General features: G+C 57.0%; 2 protein-coding genes across 9 annotated transcripts in view; one reads left to right on the top strand and one right to left on the bottom strand.

Annotated features, from left to right (window-relative positions):
- EDRF1 (erythroid differentiation regulatory factor 1) overlaps positions 1-8457 on the top strand; it is a 37818-nt gene extending 29361 nt beyond the window's left edge. For 5 of the 8 annotated variants that reach the window (XM_051833495.2, XM_051833494.2, XM_051833492.2 and 2 more), the window contains 3 exons: positions 1283-1398; positions 2157-2308; positions 7680-8457. In XM_051833495.2, coding sequence (XP_051689455.2) covers positions 1283-1398; positions 2157-2308; positions 7680-7836 — 425 coding nt within the window. In that variant the 3' untranslated portion in view covers positions 7837-8457. The remainder of the gene's footprint in view (positions 1-1282; positions 1399-2156; positions 2309-7679) is intronic. The other 3 variants (XM_051833496.2, XM_051833493.2, XM_051833491.2) reach the window with 1 other exon arrangement.
- A 1495-nt stretch (positions 8458-9952) lies between these two features.
- MMP21 (matrix metallopeptidase 21) lies at positions 9953-19380 on the bottom strand. Its single transcript, XM_002721244.5, has 7 exons — positions 17484-19380; positions 16150-16699; positions 15021-15160; positions 14644-14785; positions 13305-13562; positions 10647-10819; positions 9953-10252 (listed from the first exon to the last, which is right to left on the bottom strand). Exons 1-7 carry the CDS (start codon positions 17643-17645, stop codon positions 9953-9955), a joined length of 1725 nt encoding a protein of 574 aa, XP_002721290.3. The 5' UTR covers positions 17646-19380.
- Positions 19381-19511: the final 131 nt, after the last annotated feature.

Here is a 19511-nt window from a genome sequence, read left to right as displayed (position 1 = left end):
CTCAGACGAAGAATGTGACTATTTTGGGGGTTTGTTAGTCAGATCTGTGGGTCTTGTAAGCCAGCTTAACAAACGCTCTGGTTTACTGTACGTTTTACCCAGTTTTTTCTCTAGTTTGCATGTGTGGCTCAAGTTTATCTTCCCAATGCCTGCCAGCTGCCCCAACAGCAGTTCCATGCATAATCAGCACTGTCTTCTCGATGCAGAACTGCGCTGAAATCTCACTCAGCCGTTGGTATTAAAGATAATGGGTTGTTTTAAAGGGTTTGTGCTGTAAAGGTAACAGTGGAGGCCAAAGTCGGGGTCCCCCAGGTCACCCTGAAGTTGGCGGTTCGTGAGGAGGACTGTCACTCAGGCTGTTCTTACAGTGAAAGAACAGGGATTCAAACTGACCAAGAGAAGAGGCCTGTGGGGCAGAGTCCAGGAGAGTTCCGAGGGCGACAGTCCCAGGTGTCCCCTTCCAGTGGCGTCACGGACAGCGCCACCTCCTCCAGCAAAGTTGCATGACTGCCCCGACCAGGGATGCCAGCCAGGGAGGCCCACCCACGCCTTAGTGTCCAACATTGTTGGGGGACTCGGTCATGGAGACATGGCAACTGCCCATACAACAGTTCCTAGCTCCTCTGGAGGTCCAGCTGTTAGCACGGGCCCACATCCCCGTAAGAAAATCTCATGAAGACTTCTCGGTGGCCCTGGCTCCCCAGGTGAAGGCTGTTATCTGGTGAGACGTCAAGGGTTTCGAGATCACCGTGAGCCACGAAGGCCAGACCTTGTCTGGACACGATTGCTCCTCTGCCGCACACGAGACTCCTGAATGAAAGCCCCAGAACAGGAGCAAGGGTGCTTTGTAGTGTTCGCAGGATTCAGGGGGTCCTAGAACAAGATGAAATCTTGTTCGCCTGGTCTTACTTCCTGCCTGTTACGGAAAGGTAATGTACTTACTTTACAGGCCTGGAGGCGGGTGCCGGGTGCTGGAGTGACTTGGTTAACATCACATGGCCCGTGAGCAGTGGGCGGCTCCAGATGCGGGCTGCTCTCTGGCCCCTCTAACCCAATGCTTGAGATTCTGATTCCCTTCAAAAAGGTTGTGTTCTTGCTCTGAAAAAGCCAAGTAGAGAGGCAGGGAAATAACTCTACTGCCTGGTCTGGACTTCGTATTTTCTCAGGAAAATTTCCAGCAAGTTGGATTTGAAGATTTGTTAGGATTCTCACGAACGTCCTGCATTCCTGTATTAACGTTGTTTATTTAGAGGAATGATCATTTTGTGTTCCAATTCGTTAGGTCAGAATAGCAACGTTGGAAAGCTGAAGACCCTGTCCGGGGCTCTTGACATCATGGTGAGGACAGAGCATGCATTCCAGCTGCTCCGTAAGGAGCTGGTGGAGGACCCCGAGCAGGTGAGCGGGGAAGTCGTCGTCTGCTCTACGTGTGTCAGGCTGCGTGGTGACCGTGTGTGTTGGGCGTGATGCCTGTGTGTAGGTGTGGGTATACCTTGTGTCTGTGCATATGCATACACACTCTGCATATACACAACATGAACAGTGACTTGTTACGCTTGCATGGTAGAGCTGTTAAACTCTTTAATTTGCAGGTGTATCTCTATTCTAGAAGCGTTTTAAGAATGGGCCTTAACAGGTCTCAAACCATTCCTAGTAAGGCGTTGGTTAGAAAGTTACAAAACCTCTTTGTGGGGAACTGCGCTTTTTCCCATGGCCTTTCATAGTTCTCACTAAACTTTCTGGGAGCAGGTGCGAGGTGAGTGGGCTTAAGCAGCTCCTTGGAAGGACTTCCGGCTTTCTGGGCATTTCAGCCTTCACGCTGCTGTCGGCTGCTGCTCGGCTTCCCGAGGCCCCATGGTCCGCCCACCTGCGGCTTCCCTAGGCCTGCTCAGTCACACTCCGTGTGGTGCCCTTTCCCAGGGTGCTCTGTTAGCGCCTGCTGTTGGGAAGTCAGGAGATTTTCCTTCAGGATTAAGGTTTTTTAAGAAACGTAAGTGGCTGTTAGGTGTGAGACTTTCACTGTGTGTGTGAGTCGATGTACGCTGTGTGTGTGCTGTCTATAAAGTTCACTGGTTGATGGAAGTCTGGCTTATCACTTCACTGCGCCGCTGCAGTTGTCAGGTGCTCTCAGCCAGGTAACTGTTTGTTGTCTTCAGCCCAAGAGTGGCGAGACTGCTCCGGCCGCTGACTCTTCCCCCAGTCTCAATCGAGAAGAGGTGATCAAACTGCTCGGTATATTTGAATCTCGGCTGTCATTCCTTCTCCTTCAGTCCATCAAACTGCTGTCTTCAACTAAAAAGAAAACAAGGTAAATTAAACGATTCTTTGTGACTTTTTTTAATTTTTAAAAAAGATTTATTTATTTGAAAAGCAGAGTGCCAGAAAGGGACAGAGAAATCTTCCATCCTCTGGTTTACTCCCCAAGTGGCTGCAGCAGCCAGGGCTGGGCTAGCCTACCCTGATGCCAGGAACTCCACCCTGGACTCCCACACAGGTGGCAGGGGCCCAGGTGTGGTCACTGGGAGCTGAATTGGAAGCAGGGCAGCCAGGACTTGAGCCAGCACTCTGACATGGGATGCTGGTACCACGAGCCGGGGCCTTGCCTGTTAGCAGCACACAGTGCCGGCCTCGTGTAGAAACTTCTTTCCCAGCGTCACACCTAGAAGAATGTGAGTAACCTGCTGACGCTGTAAGATGGGCTGTAGCCTTTCTTCTCTTTTATGTGGATAATTGCGTCTTTCAAGTGGTCATCTTGACATGTTGTACTTGGTAAGAATCTCCATGTGTGCTGCTCCGTACTGAAGCATAGATAACTGAGAATACAGATGCACAAAGATCGTGCTGCCGAGGGTGAACACCCTATTGTTTGTAGTATTTTCCCTGGAAGAGATGAATAATCCTGGAACAAAAATCCTGAGTGTTGCTAGGAGCACGTGGGACACAGATCCTAACTGTGTGTGTGCTCTTCCTTCATGTTGTGTCGATCGGTTTTGTGGCCTCGAATGTGGTTTGTCTTAGCATATGTCCACATGTACTTGGGAAACCTGTGGATCCTGCTGTTGGAGAGTGCTGTGTGCCTGTCAGGTTACATAGGCTCATGGTGGTGTTCAGTCGTCTGTGTTCTCCCTGTCTGTCCACTTGTTCTGTCAGTTCACTGGGAAGAGGGTGAAGTCTTCAGTGACCATTGTGGATTTATCTTACTTCTTCGTCATCTCTATCAAATTGTTTCATGTTTTTTTTGTTTGTTTGTTTTTGTTTGTTTTTGTGTTTTTTTTTTTTTTTTTTTTTTTTTGACAGGCAGACAGACAGAGAGAAAGGTCTTCCTTTGCTGTTGGTTCACCCTCCAATGGCCGCCGCGGCCGGTGCACCGCGCTGGTCCGAAGGCAGGAGCCGGGTGCTTCTCCTGGTCTCCCATGGGGTGCAGGGCCCAAGCACTTGGGCCATCCTCCACTGCCTTCCCAGGCCACAGCAGAGAGCTGGCCTGGAAGAGGGGCAACTGGGACAGAATCCGGCGCCCCGACCGGGACTAGAACCTGGTGTGCCGGCGCCGCTAGGCGGAGGATTAGCCTAGTGAGCCGTGGCGCCGGTTTCATGTTTTATTTTAAAAGATTTATTTATTTATCTAAAAGGTACAGTTAGACAAAGAGAGACAGAGCTTCCATCTGCTGTTCACTCCCCAAATGGCTGCCACAGCTGGAGCTGGGCCACACCGAAGCCAGGAGTCTGGAGCTTCGTCTGGGTTTCCCATGTAGGTGTTCGGGGCCCAAGTACTTGGGCCATCTCCACTGCTTTCCCAGGCACATACGCCAGGAGCTGGATTGGAAGTGGAGCAGCCGGGACTCAAACTAGCGCCCCTAGGGGTGCTGGTACTGCAGACTGGGGCTGCGGATTCATGTATTTGTGGTGCTCTGTTAAGTGCACACACATGCAGGGTTGTTGTGTCTTACGGGGAACTGGCCCCTTTATGAAATACAGCTCTCTCTGATGTTAATATAGCTGTTCAGCTCTCTTTTGGTTAATGTCTTTTCCTGTCTATGTCTATAATATTAAAAGTGAATTTCTTATGTAGTTAAGACTTGCCTTTTTTTTAATTGTTGTTTTTTAAAATTTATTTATTTGAAAGAGGGTTATAGAGAGAGGTAGACACAGAGAGGGAGAGAGAGGTCCTCCATCTGCTGGTTCACTCCCAAATGGCTGCAGTGGCCAGAGCTGAGCCGATGAGAAGCCAGGAGCTACATCCAGGTCTCCCACATGGGTGCAGGAGCCCAAGCACTTGGGCCATCTTCCATTGCTTTCCCAGGCCATAAGCAGGGGGCTGGATTGGAAGAAGAGCAGCCGGGATTCGAACCGGAGCTAACAAGGATGCCATGCTGCAGGCAGATGCTTAGCCTACTACGCCACAGAGCTGACTCCAGCTTGTCTTTTAATTCTATTCTCCATAAACTTTATTTTATTTTATTTTTTAATTTTTATTTTTTGACAGGCAGAGTGGACAGTGAGAGAGAGAGAGACAGAGAGGAAGGTCTTCTTTTGCCGTTGGTTGACCCTCCAATGGCCGCTGTCAGCCGGCGCACCACGCTGATCTGAAGGCAGGAGCCAGTACTTATCCTGGTCTCCCATGGGGTGCAGGGCCCAAGCACTTGGGCCATCCTCCACTGCACTCCCGGGCCACAGCAGAGAGCTGGCCTGGAAGAGGGGCAACCAGGACAGAATCCGGCGCCCTGACCGGGACTAGAACCAGGTGTGCTGGTGCCGCAAGGCGGAGGATCAGCCTAGTGAGCCGGCCTCTCCATAAACTTTATAAAGTACTTTGTGTTAGCTTTTCATTGTCATAAAAATTCTGAGAGAAGCTCAGAGAGAGATCTTTTGTCCATTGATTGATTCCCCAAATGGCTGCAACAGCCGAGTCTGGGCCAGGCCAAAGCCAGGAGCCAAGAACTCCATCTGGGTCTCCCATGTGGGCAGCAGGGGGCAGGGGCCGAAGCCCTTGGGCCATTTTCTTCCCCACCTTCTCAGGCACATCAGCAGGAAGTAGACCTGAAGCAAAGCAGTGGGGACTCAAACCAGCACTCGTGGGATGCTGGCCCCACCTGCTGCGTGCAGTGCTGGCCCTTACGTGTGTTTTAAACCCCTAATATCCTGCTGCTGGTTAGACCATAGTCTTCTGGAGGTTGTGCGCCCCCCTCGCAGTCTTTGCTTGCCCCCTCAGCTCAGTGACTGTTCAGTGGATTCTTCCCCACCTGGTCCTGTGCCCGCCTGCCTCTCCTCAGATCTCACACTAGTGTTTGCCCTGCGACCCCACCGCCGAATCTCTGGATTCAAGAAACATGCGGCCTGGTAGTTTGCCCTGCATGTTGGAAGAGTGGGTATGACACGTTCCCCAGCTTTAACCCTCCGGAGTAGAACCTTCAGTAAGTACTCAGGAATAGCTTTCTGAACCTGGAAGAGCTTGTGTTTGGGGGAGAGCTCAGTTTTAGGCACACCGTTAGCCCTCAGAGTTGAGGCCAGAGCTGTGGCACAGCAGGGGAAGCCCCCCAGTGATGCTGACTTCGTATCAGAGCACTGCTGCTTCCTGTCCAGCTCCCTGCTGGTGCACCTGGGAAAAGATGGCCCACGGGCTTGGGCCCCGGCACGCACATGGGAGACTGGGAGGCGGTTCTTGGCTTCTGGCTTCACCCTGGCCCAGCTCCAACGGTTGTGGCCATTTGGGGAGTGAATCAACAGATGGAAGACCTCTTTTTCTCTGTCTTTTTCTGTCACTCTGCCTTTCAAATAAATAAGATAAATCTTTAAAAAAAAAAAAAAGTCTACAGCGTATCCTGGCCTGTGTCGCTGTGTTTGCTACAATTTAGCAGATAGAGAACCAAGGCAAAGTAGGTCATACAGGTAACACACAGTAGGTCCTGCATGTGGTGACACATAGTAGGCAGTGCAGCTAGTAACCAATGGTAAGAAATGATGTCGGAGCACATGGTAGGCAGTACAGGTCGTAACACACAGCTGCAAAGGAGCTCACAGCTGTTTTGCCCACAAGAGTGGGTAAGTTTTAAAAATTTGTTTTGGTTTCCACAGCGTGGCAATATAAATATAGATGAGTAACACAGTATTCGTTGACTTGCATAAATGATGACTCAGGTGACTAAGGCAGTAGTTTCAGTCTTAGAGTATCTCTTATGATTGTAACAGTCATCTGGATGACCTGATAATTTTTATCTTAGTGGAGGGTTTTCTGACCCTCAGTGTAGGCACATTACCCATATTCTGTTGAAGAAAATTCTTTGAAGGCCCATGTAGTTAATTTGCATTGATTTTTCAAAGACTGTTAAATGTGACACTCTGATACAGTGAATGTATTGACAGGTTTCAAATGAAAACTATTGGTTTCCAGCTCAGTGCTCATGTGTCACTGATGTGCAGATGAAACAGCAGTGGTTTTGTGAAGGGAATTTGCTTTGCTTCTAGCCTAGCTGTTTCACTGGGAATTGGTGTACATTCCTTTGGGGGTGAAAGCAGCTCAGGATGAGACATGAAGTAATACAGTCAGCCCCTGCCTTCACCTGCGGATCCAGGAGTGTAGTGAACAAGCAGTGTAGCAGGTGTTGCCACACAGGGACACTGTGCCGACATCTACAAGTAACCGAGAGGTGGATTCTGTGCACAAATAGCGGGCCTGATTCAAGTCTTAATTTTCCTAGGTTTCTATACACTTTACAGGGAAATCTAAGAAGATTCTGATGCAGTTAACTTAGTTTGTTTCTTGTTTTCAGATTACACAGGCACTCCACCGTGCGGTGGCTTCGCAGGTGTTGTCCTGCTTAGGCTGTGGGCCGCCTTCTCTCTCTTAGGAATTTGCTCTCATGCTATATCTTAATGTTCATCGCTTCAGCAGAGCACAGCCTCTTGGCATTTCTGTGGGTTTGGTTTAATATCATGAGAAATACACAAAGTAACAGGCGCCTCTGACGAGCAGGGGCCCTGTGCTGCAGTGCAGGGAGCAGGGCCTGGAGGTTAGGGCTGCTCCGGCCCGGGGTGTGCTTCCTGTGGGGAAGTGGGGGGCCCCTGCGTGGGGGTCAGAGTTCCATACAGCCGGGCAGGAGTCCGCAGAGGCCTGGCTGGTCCTGGGGTGGAGCTGGCGCCCAGCTGTCACATTAGTTCGGTGCTGTGAACGCTGGGAGAGGCTTCACGCCAGGCTTCATGGAGGAAATGCGAGGGCCTGTCAGTTCGTGGAAAATCTGGACGAAAAAACGTTTCTTTTGGTGCAAAAGTTTTTGGAATCCATGCTAGTGATTTTCACAAATCACCTTTCCCACGAACTCCTGGAAAATCCGTCGTCCAGGATGGCCTCCCTGTGCCCTGGCCGTCTCCACTGCTTCCTCGCAGCTTGGGCCCACGGACATTCTGCTTCTTAATTGCTAGTGTAGGCCCCACCCCAATCGTGTGAAGGCGTGAGAGCGGTTCTTGGTACTGGTAGGCACTCGGGTGTTTGTCAGCCGAGTGAGCGTCGGCTTTAACTGACGGATGTCTAGCAGCAGGCCCACCGACAGCAGACGGAGGAAGGCAGCCGTGGGCAAGCGTTAGTGGACGCCTGCTTCTCTGAGCAGTGGCCGTTCGCTTGGCTCTTGCTGAGCTGGTGGTGGGCGGTGGTGTGGCCTTCACCTGTCTCTTGTTCTTATGCCCAGCAGTAACGTGGAAGAAGATGTGGTCCTGAAAACCAACAAGCACATCTACTCCCAGCTTCTGAGAGCGACGGCCAGCAAGGGCGCCACTCTGGTGGAGAGAGTCGACGTGGTCATCCACCTGCTGGAGCAGCTCGCTCGTGGTGGCACCGTGCAGTGAGCCGAGCCCGGGGCCGCGCCTGCACATGCGCCGCCAGTGCCTTCTGAACTCGGGGGCTGCCCTGTCCGTTTGGTGCTGCGCCTCATTAAACAGGAGGGGTGCCCGCCCCACCCAGGGACAGCCGTGGGCACGGTTGTCATTTCTCACGACGCACAGCTTGGTCGAGATCTCCGGCTCCCTTTGAAGGGCCGACGTCGGGATCCAGTGGAAAGCTCCCGGCGGTGAATCTGGGAGCACCTGGCACCTCGTGGCAACAGCCGCACCACAATGCAGTTTCACCTTGACAGGTTTCTGAAGTGTGCTAAGCTCCGTGCATCTAAGATAGGACTGTTTTGGGTGACATGATTCTACAGGGTCAAATGGGGTAAAGAAACTTGTACAGTGTTCCGTCTGGGTGGTCCAGGACAGCACGTGTGCCCTGTCTGAGCTCCGTGCTGGAGCTGCCGGAGCCTCGCCGCGTGCAGCGTCCGTGTGCCATGCGTGTTCGGAGGGTGCGCTTGTCCTGGACTTCTCAGACAGCTGATCCAGAACAGGTACTATCTTTTTCTTCATTTTAAACTTGAAACTGTGAATAAGGTAAGAAGGCTATTTTGAATAAATAAACTATTTATTTAAAATGTCTTTGTACTTTTCCATTTCACATTCTTCACATTGAGTTATGATTTGAACTCAGTTGAAATAATAAACCTTACAAAGTAAAATCAGAATGTTAAAATTCTGTGGTCCACTAAATTCTCTAGACTGTTCCGTGTACTGGCGCCGCCGCCGCACGGCTCCTGCCCAGGCGCAGTGTTTGCGGTGCCTGCAGTTTGCAAGGCTGCCTTGTCTTTCGTCTTCTTGGGATTTCCAGAAGATTCCCAGAGCAGTCGGGCTCTCTGGTTGTGGTAACGGTCTGGCACCCTGCGTGCCGGCCCGGGCCTGGGTGCGGGGAGTCGCCGCTGGCACACCTCCGAAGGATCTGAACCGCACTGGAGAGCTGTCTGCCCTAAACTGGTCTAGGTTGGATTTTGCAAATCGCTTTCTTGATCGTCAGCTGTTGGCACGACAGCGCGCTGACCCGTGCGGCCTGGCAGAATTCTCCTTTGCCGTTTGTCTGCTTCCTTAGTGTGGGCATTGCCTTGCCCTTGGGCCAGTTTCCTCCATTTGCAAAACTTCATGAAGGAAGCGTTTACAGTTGTGCCTGAAGCCCCAGTGCGCTGTTGCGGGCAGCAGCCCTGGGCAGGCCCCTGGACCGCGTCGGTGGGGGGCAGAGGAGCTCGGGAAGGCCCTGCTCTCGGCCCTCGCCCTTCTCCGCTGAGCAGCAGCCGTTTGGGCAAGAGCAAAATTTTAAGCAAGAAAAGTCGATTCTAGCATCTTCTCTTGTCAACGCGATAACCTGAACGCTCCTGCAGGGGAAAACTGCCTTCCAGAGCGTGATTGCTGACTTCAGACGAAGGCCTCGAGGCTGAGTTGTAGCTGTTTCCTTAGAAGAAATGCCTCATGGAGCTGCTGAACCCGTTCAGTTAGTTTCCTGGCCCGGATTCTGTCCTTATCAGGTGACGTTGGAGTTTCTGTTTGTGCTAACAAAGTTAAAAGCCACGTTGTAGATGGTGAACCCACGGTGGATGGTGTCTCTCCCCCTCTCTCTGTAACTCGGCCTTTCAAATAAGAAAATCTTAAAAAAGTGGGGCGCGGCGGGAACAGGCCTCACGCTGGGCTTCGCAGTGGACTTCACGCTCTGGGGCTGGAAACAGCAGTCTGTGCGGCGGCTGCAAGACCACCCGTGCACCGTCAGGGACCCGGAAGTGAGTCCTCGGGACGGCTGCGGAGGGGCGCAGTCCCTCCCTGCGGCTCGCTGCATCCCCCGTGACTCCCTCAGGCTGGGCCGGGGTCGCAGAGCGAAGGCAGAGACGGAGGCCTTGGCTGCTCGCTTTTTTTGTCTTTTAAACTTTCCCTGAAAAATTAGTGGAATTATTCCGTGAATTACGTTTTGCCTGAGCAGTTGACTCTTAAGCCAGCTGTCCTACAGTCTCGAGCGCTGCCTTTCCCGGTGGGTTCCGATGCAGGCAGCCACTCGCGTCGGCGGCGAGCCGGGCCGTGTGTCCTCAGGGGCGCCGTGCCGGCTGCGTTCCCCTGCTCACATGTTCAGCGTGGAGCCGTGCACGTCACAGATGTCGAACCACTTCTCGGAGATGGGCTGCTCGGGCAGTAAGCCGTTGGCTGGCAGCTGGGGGTTCTGCTGCTTGTCCTTGGCGCTGACCACCTTCCAGTAGGCACTGCCCTTGAAGAAGAAGAGCGAGCCGTGCGCGTAGGAGTAGTAGGCCGCGTCTATCCTCCTGACGGGGTGGCTGTGCGGTGCCACTGCCGGGAAGGCCTTGGTCAGCGCCACGGGGTAGGAACTCGGCACTTGGTTCCTGTTGACATCGAATGCAAAAACCTGCCAAGCAAATGCGGCCGGCGGTGAGACCGGCTCTCCTGAGGGAGGCGCCGCCGCCGGGCCGTGTGTGGCTCCAATTCTGTAGACCTCGAGGGTTTATCTAATTAATGGTCTACCATTGCCACGAGGGCAATTAAAAGATGGTTTCTGTGGGTCAAAAATATTCTGAAACGTAGACGTAGTTTTTCCAGAATCCACGCTCCCCGTGAACTTTTTGGAGACCTCCTCACCCCCCGCACGCATGGATTTCAAAAGTCGTTGCCCGAAAGTCAGCTCCCCCCTTCGCTCCGTTTCCCACCCGTTCTCTGACGTGCCCTCGGGTGAGCGAGCCCAGCTCTCACCTCGGCACTTGCTCGCCCGGGGGCCCTCGCCAGACCCCGCGTCTCCTACTCACCAGGGACCCCTTGAAGAAGAAAATGAGCTGCTGCCGGCGGTCGTAGAAGGCCGTGTCCAGCGGACTTGGGATGCCGGGGAATCCTCGCGATATCAGCTTGGGGTAGCGTTTTCCTTGCTGGTCTGCTGCGAGGGCCTGATCCTGGCCACTGTCGTAGCTCCAGTAGTGGTGCCCTGAGAGCCAACCAGAATCCGTCAGTGTGGCCGGATGTGGCCTGATGTGGCCGGCTAACATTGATGCACGAGCCCGGGAAGGGGCCCAGGGGAGCCCCGCTGAGCGCACTGTTGTCCCAGGACTGTCGAGCTGACCGCAGGAGTCGGTCCATCTTGTGTAACGCGTCACAGCTACACCGTAAAACAAGCGCAGCGTTTGCAAGGGCTCCCTTTTCCGTGTCAGCGCCCTTGGGCGGCCCGAGGCTTGTTCCTGTACTGGCTGGGTGAGCCCTCTTCTTACAGAAGTCAGTGAGGCCTCATTACCGGTGACCCCGTTCTCTGGTATTTTAGAATCGTCTACAGGTGGAGGGGACAGCCAGCGTAGGCAGCCCCCCTCACCCCTGCCTCGCACCTGAGACTTCCGCTCTGCGGCCCTGGGCGTGCTCCCTTCTCTCTGTAACCCCAAGGCTGCCGGCGCTGAAGCAGTAGAGAAGCCGGCCTTATTGGTCCTGATTTGGAAGCTTGGCGTGCAGCCAGCAGGGAATGACAAACCCAGAGGACACCTTGAGCCGTTCCTTCCTCAGCAACCTAAGTGTCCGTGTGTGCGGAAAAGCCCACCGTGTGCACGATTTGGTGCCTGGACAGTCACAGGTGCAGTTCACCGTAACGGGAACTAAATATTCACAGCAAATTAAATTCCAGAACTTTCTACAGTTCGAAGAAGAAAACAGCTACACTGTGGCAGTTCCCTGGTGATGACCTAATTCTAGGACTAAGGTTCTTTGAGGGGATGCACGGTGGCGTAGCAGGTAAAGCCGTGGCCGGCAGTGCCGGCATCCCATATGGGCGCAGGTTTGAGTCCTGGCTACCCCACTTCCCATCCAGCTCTCTGCTATGGCCTGGGAAAGCAGTAGAAGATGGCCCAAGTCCTTGGGCCCCTGTACCCGCGTGGGAGACCCAGAAGAAGCTCCTGGCTTCTGGCTTCAGATCAGCTCAACTCCAGCCATGTAGCCTTTTGGGGAGTGAGCCAGCAGATGGAAGACCTCTCTCTCTCTCTCTCTCTCTCTCTCTCTGCCACTGCCTTTCAAATAAATTTTTTTTTTTTTAATTCTTTGTGGGGGCCAGAGTTGTGGCATACCAGGTTAAGCCACCACCTGCAACACTGGTTCGAGTCCTGGCTGCTCCACTTCTGCTCCTGCTCCCTGCTAATGCACCTGGGAAAGCTGCGGAGGATGGCCTAAGTGTTTGGGACCCTGCACCCAAGTAGGAGACTGGGATGAAGCTCCTGCAGCCATTGGTTAGTGATCCAGCAGATGGGAGATCTTTCCATCTCCCACCCCGACAACTCTACCTTTCAAATAAATGAATCTTTCTTTTTTTTTTTTTTTTTTTGACAGGCAGAGTGGACAGTGAAAGAGAGAGACAGAGAAAGGTCTTCCTTTGGCCGTTGGTTCACCCTCCAATGGCCGCCGCGGCCGGCACACTGCGGCCGGCACACTGCGCTGATCTGAAGGCAGGAGCCAGGTGCTTCTCCTGGTCTCCCATGGGGTGCAGGGCCCAAGCACTTGGGCCATCCTCCACTGCACTCCCGGGCCACAGCAGAGAGCTGGCCTGGAAGAGGGGCAACCGGGAAAGAACCCGGCACCCCGACCAGGACTAGAACCCGGTGTGCCAGCGCCGCAAGGTGGAGGATTAGCCTAGTGAGCTACAGCGCCGGCTTCAAATAAATGAATTTAAAAAAAAAAAAAAAAAGATTTTTTTGTTCAGGGCTCTTTTCAGGCACTGCAGGTCGTGCTCCCGACTTCGAACCTCAGCTGGGTATGTGCACCACGAGGCAGCTGCTTTGTGTGACGACTGAAAACTCTTCCCTTCGTGTGATGTGCAGGAAAATTAAGCCAAGTGCATCCACGAGCTGCCCGCGGTGGAATTTGCATGTGAAGTTCCTTCAGTTTGGCTCAGGCCTTGCAAGCTCACGCTGAGCCTTAAAGCCTCCTGCCCTTCACGGGATTCAGGTGGGGGAGGGCTCAGCTGATTTCTGGGGGCGGGGCAAGCGGTGTTTGGGGCTGGAATGTGCTCTGTGAATCAGAGGACACAGGGGCAGGACAGCCCCAACCTGCCCTGGGCACGGTCACCCGGAGCCCCAGCCCACCGCCTCGCAGCCGGACACTGATTTCCCTGTCCAGAAGCTGGCCCCTGCCCTGGCGTCAGAGGCTCTCCGTGGTCAGGATCGCGGATGTGCAGTCCCCAATCCCAGCTCCCAGGCTCCGCCCCGCGGCTGGTCTCTGAGCCCCCATGCCCCTGCCGCGGCGTTCCAGGCACCCTTTTCTGGGTCGCCCCCAGCCTGGGCCTCACCCCGACTCCTGCAGACGCCAGCATCGGATTCCAGGTGGGTTTGACAAGCACCATGGTGCCTTACTGGGAAGATCCGGGATAAACCTGACCTCTGCTCGCTGTGGAGCCGCCTGAGCCTTCGCAGGGGTTACGAGAGCAGTGGGTTGGTCTTTACCTTTAAAAAAGTAGCGCTCGTCTCTCCTCCACGTCCAGACGTGGACAAAGGCGTCGATGCCCTGAGCTGGGATTCCGCGCCAGCCAGCCAGGATCCGGGCAGGGTCCCCGTAGCGCGTCCTGTTGTTGCGGTTCTCGTAGAGCCAGTACCGGCTCTTGCGGAAGAAGTACGTGCTGAACCTCAACCGCACCTCCCCGAACTGGTTTCTCTCTTTGTGAATCCAGTCAAAGGCGGCATCGAATGACCCCTTGCAGGAACCTAAAATGCAGCAAAATCCAACCTCGGGTCCCCGGCGCCAAACCCAGCCCGGCTCCGTTCCCGTGACTGGAAGAGACGCAGCTGCGAAGCCGGAGTTTTGCACCGGACACCTCAAAGCAGGGCACGTCCGACAGCTGGGGCAGCTGTGCAGTGGGCGCGAGGGCCCTGGCCTCAGCGTCCAGTGCCCCCGCCCCCGGGCGCTCCTGAGTGCCTCACTTTGCACGCAGGGTTATTTGGGGAGGGCGCCCCTCATAGCGAGCTGACGCCTCCTTGGATGGCCAGGCTGACGTCATCAGAGAGGACGTTCGGTTCTGGCACACACACAAGGAAGTGATGGCCACCAGGGAATCGGTGAGTCCCGGTTTTCATAAGCTCCAAAGATGGACGTGAGGGGCCGTGAAATGGAAGAGAGGGGGAGGGGCTTCCTCCCATGGGCATCTGTGCCCAGTCACTTGTCACTTCAATTAAATGGCCACTAGGATTTCAGCCTGAACAATGAAGTAGCGACTAGAGCTTGTCCTGGGGTGGCCGTGCGGTCCCCGGGGGGACACCACTTCCCCTCTCTCTGCACCTGCTGACTGCCGGCTCCTGCACTCCCACCCCGCGGCCTGCTCAGTGCACCCCCTGGGAGGCAGCAGACCACGGCCCAAGTACTGCAGGAGCCCTGAATGGATTCCAGGCGCCTGGCTTTGGCCTGACCTGCCTGGCCCAGCCCTGGCTATTGCCGGCGTTTGGGGAGTAAAAGGAAGATCTCTTGTCTCTCTGGTATAAAACAAAAATAGAAAAATGGCTAGTGTTGGAGGTCGGCCTCCAGCGGCTTCCGGTTCATGCAGCTGTGATGGCGCGGGTGGCCCACTTGTGCTTAGAAAGCCGCTGGGCGGTCCTGCCTACCCGCACGCTTTCCTGTGGCCTGGGGGAGCACCCGCTGCTCACCAGCAGTGCCTGTGGCCCGGGCGTGGCCTCTCTGAGCCACGAGACTTGGCCATGGCGACAGTGGGCAGCTACGTGGGAGCGACCTGGGCGCTGGCCATCTTCCTGCTCTCTGGGTGGGCTGCCCCGGGAGCTCCGGGCCCGGTCTTACCATACAGCTTCTGGATCGCCTTCCTGTCTGACCAGTCCAACTCGAACGCGGGCTCCTGGGGAGTGTAGTTGGGCTGCATTATGGAGCCCGGCCTGTAGGTGTGCGGCAAGCCCAGGACGTGGCCGATTTCATGGACGGCCACCTAGAAGGGGAGCGCGCACCATCAGTGACCCTGGCACTGACCCCTGCCCTGCAGCCGGCCGGCCTGCGCCTCCTACAGACCCGAGCTTGCCAAGGAGAAGGGGGCCACGGCGAGACCCGGGGCGCTGTCAGAGCCCAGCGAGCGTTCTCAGGACGCGGACACGTCACACGAGAGCCCTCGGCCCGTGCCACCCTGCCCTTTGCCCCTGCGCCCCGGGCAGCCCAGGGACCCTCACCTTGAGCAGGCTGATGCCCCTGTCGCTGGTGGGCGGTGTGAAGTGTTCGTCATCATCAAAGTGGATGTCGCCCAGGCGCCAGGCGTGTGCGAACTCCTGTCCGCTGCCGTCGAAAACCCGCGGGCAGCCCAGGTGCCGGCCTGGGGAGGGGAGAGGGAGGCCAGGGAACTCGGAGCCCACTGCACAGGCCCCGCACCTGGCCATCCAGTGTGCGGGCAGCTGCTCCAGGCCCCTCGAATGGGGCTGGTGGGGGAGACAGTTTGTTGCTGAGCGGTAGTGATAAGGTGGGAAGACTGCCGGACACAGCGAGGTGCCCGGTGCTGTGGGAGCCGACAGGTGCCCAGGTGACGCCACAAAGCTGCCTCCTCACATGAGGTCATGGAGTAGAGGGAGGGAGTGCTGACCCTCCTCACGCCCCCCAACCTGCCCTCTCTGAGCCCCCCAGTCACACACGGGCCATGGGGAAGCTGGCTTGCTTGTCCAGCAGAGTGACCCCGCTCACTCCCTCGCCCTTTCTCTGCAGGAGGGCGGAGGGCGGCCAGGGTGGATGAGTGCTTTGCCGGGCACACTGGGTGCTCTGGGTGAGCTGGCCCGGAGGCCAGCTGTGCCACTGGAGCAGGGGGGCTGTCCTTGGAGGTCTGTGTGACCACTGCAGGTGCTGTGTCCAATGAGGGGCTCCTCCCTCCCCCTGAGTGTTAAAGCAGCAGCCATGCAGGGCCTAACTCAGCCGCAGCTCCAACGCGTGTCGCCCAGAACAAGCCCCGGGTGGCGCTGGAGCCCCCACTGAGGAGGCAGGAGCACGGGGCACAGGGCGGGGCACAGGGCACGGGGCAAGGGGCACGGAGCACGGGGCAAGGTGTGGGGGCACAGGACAAGGGGCACAGGGCACGGAGCACGGAGCATGGGCTGGGGGCATGGTGCACAGAGCAACGAGGCGAGATGGGGCACAGGGCACGGAGCATGGGGCAAGGAGCGGGGGCACAGAGCACGGGGCAAGGGGCGGGGGCACGGGGTACAGGGCACGGGGCATGGGGCAGGGTCACGGAGCACTGGCTGGGGGCACGGAGCACTGGCTGGGGGCACAGGGCACGGGGCACGGGGCGGGCTCCTGCGCCCGCTCCCCTCTTACCTCTCCCAAAACCCAGCTTGATGTCGACTGTGGCCGTGGGGGCCGTGCGGTCCTCCCGGAAGTCCAGGGGCGTCACCTCGCTCCACATCCTGAAAGCCAGTCTGAAAATGGACCTCTGCTCGTCCACGGACAGCTGGCTGCTGTAGGCCTCTCCCACCAGCCTCCAGGTCAGCGTCTTTTTGGAGAAGGCCCTGGCGGCCCCACCGTCGGGGGAGTCGTCCTGCTGCCTGCCCAGCCCTGGCAGCAGCATTTGCAGGAAGCGCTTTGGCCGGGCCCTGGGCTGCAGGCCCAGCGGGCTCGGTGAGCCCCAGGGGGGCAGTGTCGTGGGGGCGGCGGGGGGCGGCAGCCGAGTGTCCGGGACGCCACAGCGAGGCCTGTTCATGGCCGCCAGCGTGGCTGCGTCCAGCTCCCCGCTGGCCGGCAGTGCGTTCACCTGCTGGAACCTGCGCACTGCCTCGGCCAGGGCAGCACCCGCGCGGCCCTCCGGCAGCCGCTTGGGGATGGGACCCCAGGCCGAAGGCACCGACCAGCCATACCTGGACAAGAACCGCTGCGGGAGGGAAAGGTAGAAGAATCCGTGGGGCTGCGTTCTGCCAGCCGTGTGCCTGCCCTGCCCCAGACTGTGCGAGAGACAGACAGACAGGTGTGCGTACACACACACACGCACACACACGGCTGCACATGGGAGTCATGGCCCTGTGGCCCACTGAGCAGGAGAATGAAGCCGGCCTGGTGTGTGAGGCTGGGAGGAGAGGAGCCACGGCTGAGGCCATGGGCCGTAACAGCAAGGCTAGGAAGGGCTGGACCGCACGCCACACCCTGGAGGAGGCTGGGGCACGGCCTGGCCCCAGAGCTGGGCACGAGACTCGGGCAGCCTGGCTGCATCTGAGGGCCCCGAGCTTCTTGCCAGCTGCACCGAGGGCGTGAGGCAGGCCGGGGAAGGCCTCCTGCAGGCCGCTGGCCGCCCCCAACTCCCCTCCCCTGGAGCCCTCCCCCTGCGCCACAGAGCTCCACAAAGCCAGTGGCTGGCAGCTCAGCTCGGCCCAGCCACGCATCCCCAGCCTTGCTGGCGGGGCCCCCTTCTCTGCTCCAGACTGGCACGGTGGGCAGCCAAGGGAGGGCCCTGACGTGGGCCCGCAGGGTGTCTGCCTGGGGAGGCAAGAGTCACTCTGGGCTGTGGATTCCCCCTGGGTTCAGCACAGATTTGTCATTGTTCCTGCTGGAACCCTGGAAGCCTGCTGGCCCTGCGTGCAGCTGCATGCACATGTGTGTGCATGGGTGTGTGTGCACACACGTGTGGTATGGGTGACGCCCTTCTCTGGGCCTGCTCCTACCTGAGCGGCGTGGAGGTCTGCGATGGGCTTGGCCCGGCGCAGGGGGGACGGCTCCAGGTCCGAGTGGTCCCGGCTGTGGAAGAGCATCTCCGGCCGGGCTGGCCGGGGGGCCGTGAGCCCACAGAGCAGCAGGGCGGGGCAGAAGACGGAGGCAGCCAGCATGGCCTGGCCGGAGCCCTGGCCCTCCGAGCCCAGTGCGTGCGCCGCCCCTCCTGTGGCGTGGGCTGGCCGGGGGCTCTTTTATAAGCAGATGTGGGGGGGCTGGCGGTTCGCAGGCATTTCTCACCCAGCCCTGAAGTGCGCCCGGCCGGAGGCCGCCTTTGAAGGCCCCAGGGCCTCCTCTCTTGGTGGTGCGAGAACTCCTGGCCCCTCCCAGGTCGCACACGCCTGGGGATCCATCTCCATGGTGCAGGGCTGCTGCCTGAATTGCTAGGACTTTCGGTCCATCTGCCCAAGAGCAAACGTGCGAACCCACGCCCCTCCCCCACGCCCCCAGCCTGGCCGGGTCAGGAGACCTGGGCCCTGCGCTTGCTCATGGGTGGGGGGGCAGGTTTCTCTCTGAGGGCTCTTTGGGGGTTCCCAGTTTGTTCCTCAGATACTCACTTTCTTACTTATGGTTTTAGGATCTCTATTGTTTTGTAATGTTGTCTGAAGGTTTTTTTTTTTTTTTTTTTTTTTTTAATGTTTATTTATTTGAAAGAATTACAGAGAAAGAAGGACAAAGAGCTTCCATCCTTTTGGTTCACTCCCCAGATGACTGCACCAGCCAGGCTGGGCCAGGAACCAGGCGCTCCATCCAGGTCTCCCGTGGGGTGCAGGGCCCAAGGACCTGGGCCATCCTCCACTGCCCTCGCAGGCCACAGCGGGGAGCTGGACGGGAAGTGCAGCAGCGAGGAACTGAGCCGGTGCCATCTGGGTGCTGGTGTCACAGGCGGCGCCCCACCCGCTACGCCACAGCACCAGCCCTCGGGTCTCTTCAGTTATCAATGTAGAAAATGTACCTTTTAAAAGTAACAATGAAGGGGAGTCATGAGATTCCAGTGCGGTACACACACGCACAGAGGAATGTGTGTGCATCCGTGCGCACGTGTGTGTGCATGTGTGTGCTTGTGTATGAGCCAGCTGTGTGAACCTAGCCATTAACCAGCTGTGTGGTCCTAGCCAATCACCTCTCTCCAAAAAAGGGGGTGACGGGAATGTCCCTCCTCAGGGCTGCTCTGAGGAGTGAGTTTGCCTGGGGCCCCCTGCCCCCAGTGGGGGTGGTACTGCCCCACACAAAGTGCCTCCCAGCCCAGCCTCTGCAGGACTCTGGGTGTGCGTGTAGCATTCCGCGTTTCCTGCACGAGCCCACAGGCTGGTAAAAGACAAACACAGAGCTGGCAGCTCACTAGGCTAATCTTCTGCCTTGCGGCGCCGGCACACTGGGTTCTAGTCCCGGTCGGGGCGCCGGATTCTGTCCCGGTTGCCCCTCTTCCAGGCCAGCTCTCTGCTGTGGCCCGGGAGTGCAGTGGAGGATGGCCCAAGTGCTTGGGCCCTGCACCCCATGGGAGACCAGGAGAAGCACCTGGCTCCTGCCTTTGGATCAGCGTGGTACGCTGGCCGCAGCGGCCATTGGAGGGTGAACCAACGGCAAAAAGGAAGACCTTTCTCTCTGTCTCTCTCTCTCTCACTGTCCACTCTGCCTGTCGAAAAAAAAAAAAAAAAAGACAAACACAGGTTTCCTCCAGCTCAGCTCAATTCTGGGCAAAGATTTAAAAGTGGAAATAAAACCTGGGGCAGATTTTCAAAGCCTTTCTGCAGGGCACTGCCTTCCTGGGCCCCGGTCTCCTCGGCTGCCAGGTGCGGGAGCCTCGGAGGATGGCTGTTTCTCCAGAACAAATCCGTTCAGGAGGCGGGCCCTGGGGGTCCTGTTACAGCACACGCCTGCCTCCTCCGTGGGTCCGCGTCCGTGTCCCACACGGGGTTTGCCGCTTACCGGGGTGGGCGCGGCTGTCCTCCCCACACGCGGCTTTACACTGAGAACCACGC

Source organism: Oryctolagus cuniculus, chromosome 15, assembly GCF_964237555.1.
Source record: "Oryctolagus cuniculus chromosome 15, mOryCun1.1, whole genome shotgun sequence".
Lineage (NCBI taxonomy): Eukaryota > Metazoa > Chordata > Mammalia > Lagomorpha > Leporidae > Oryctolagus > Oryctolagus cuniculus.
Note: the sequence above shows the minus strand (reverse complement) of the source record. Positions and strands in the feature narration are given on the sequence as shown.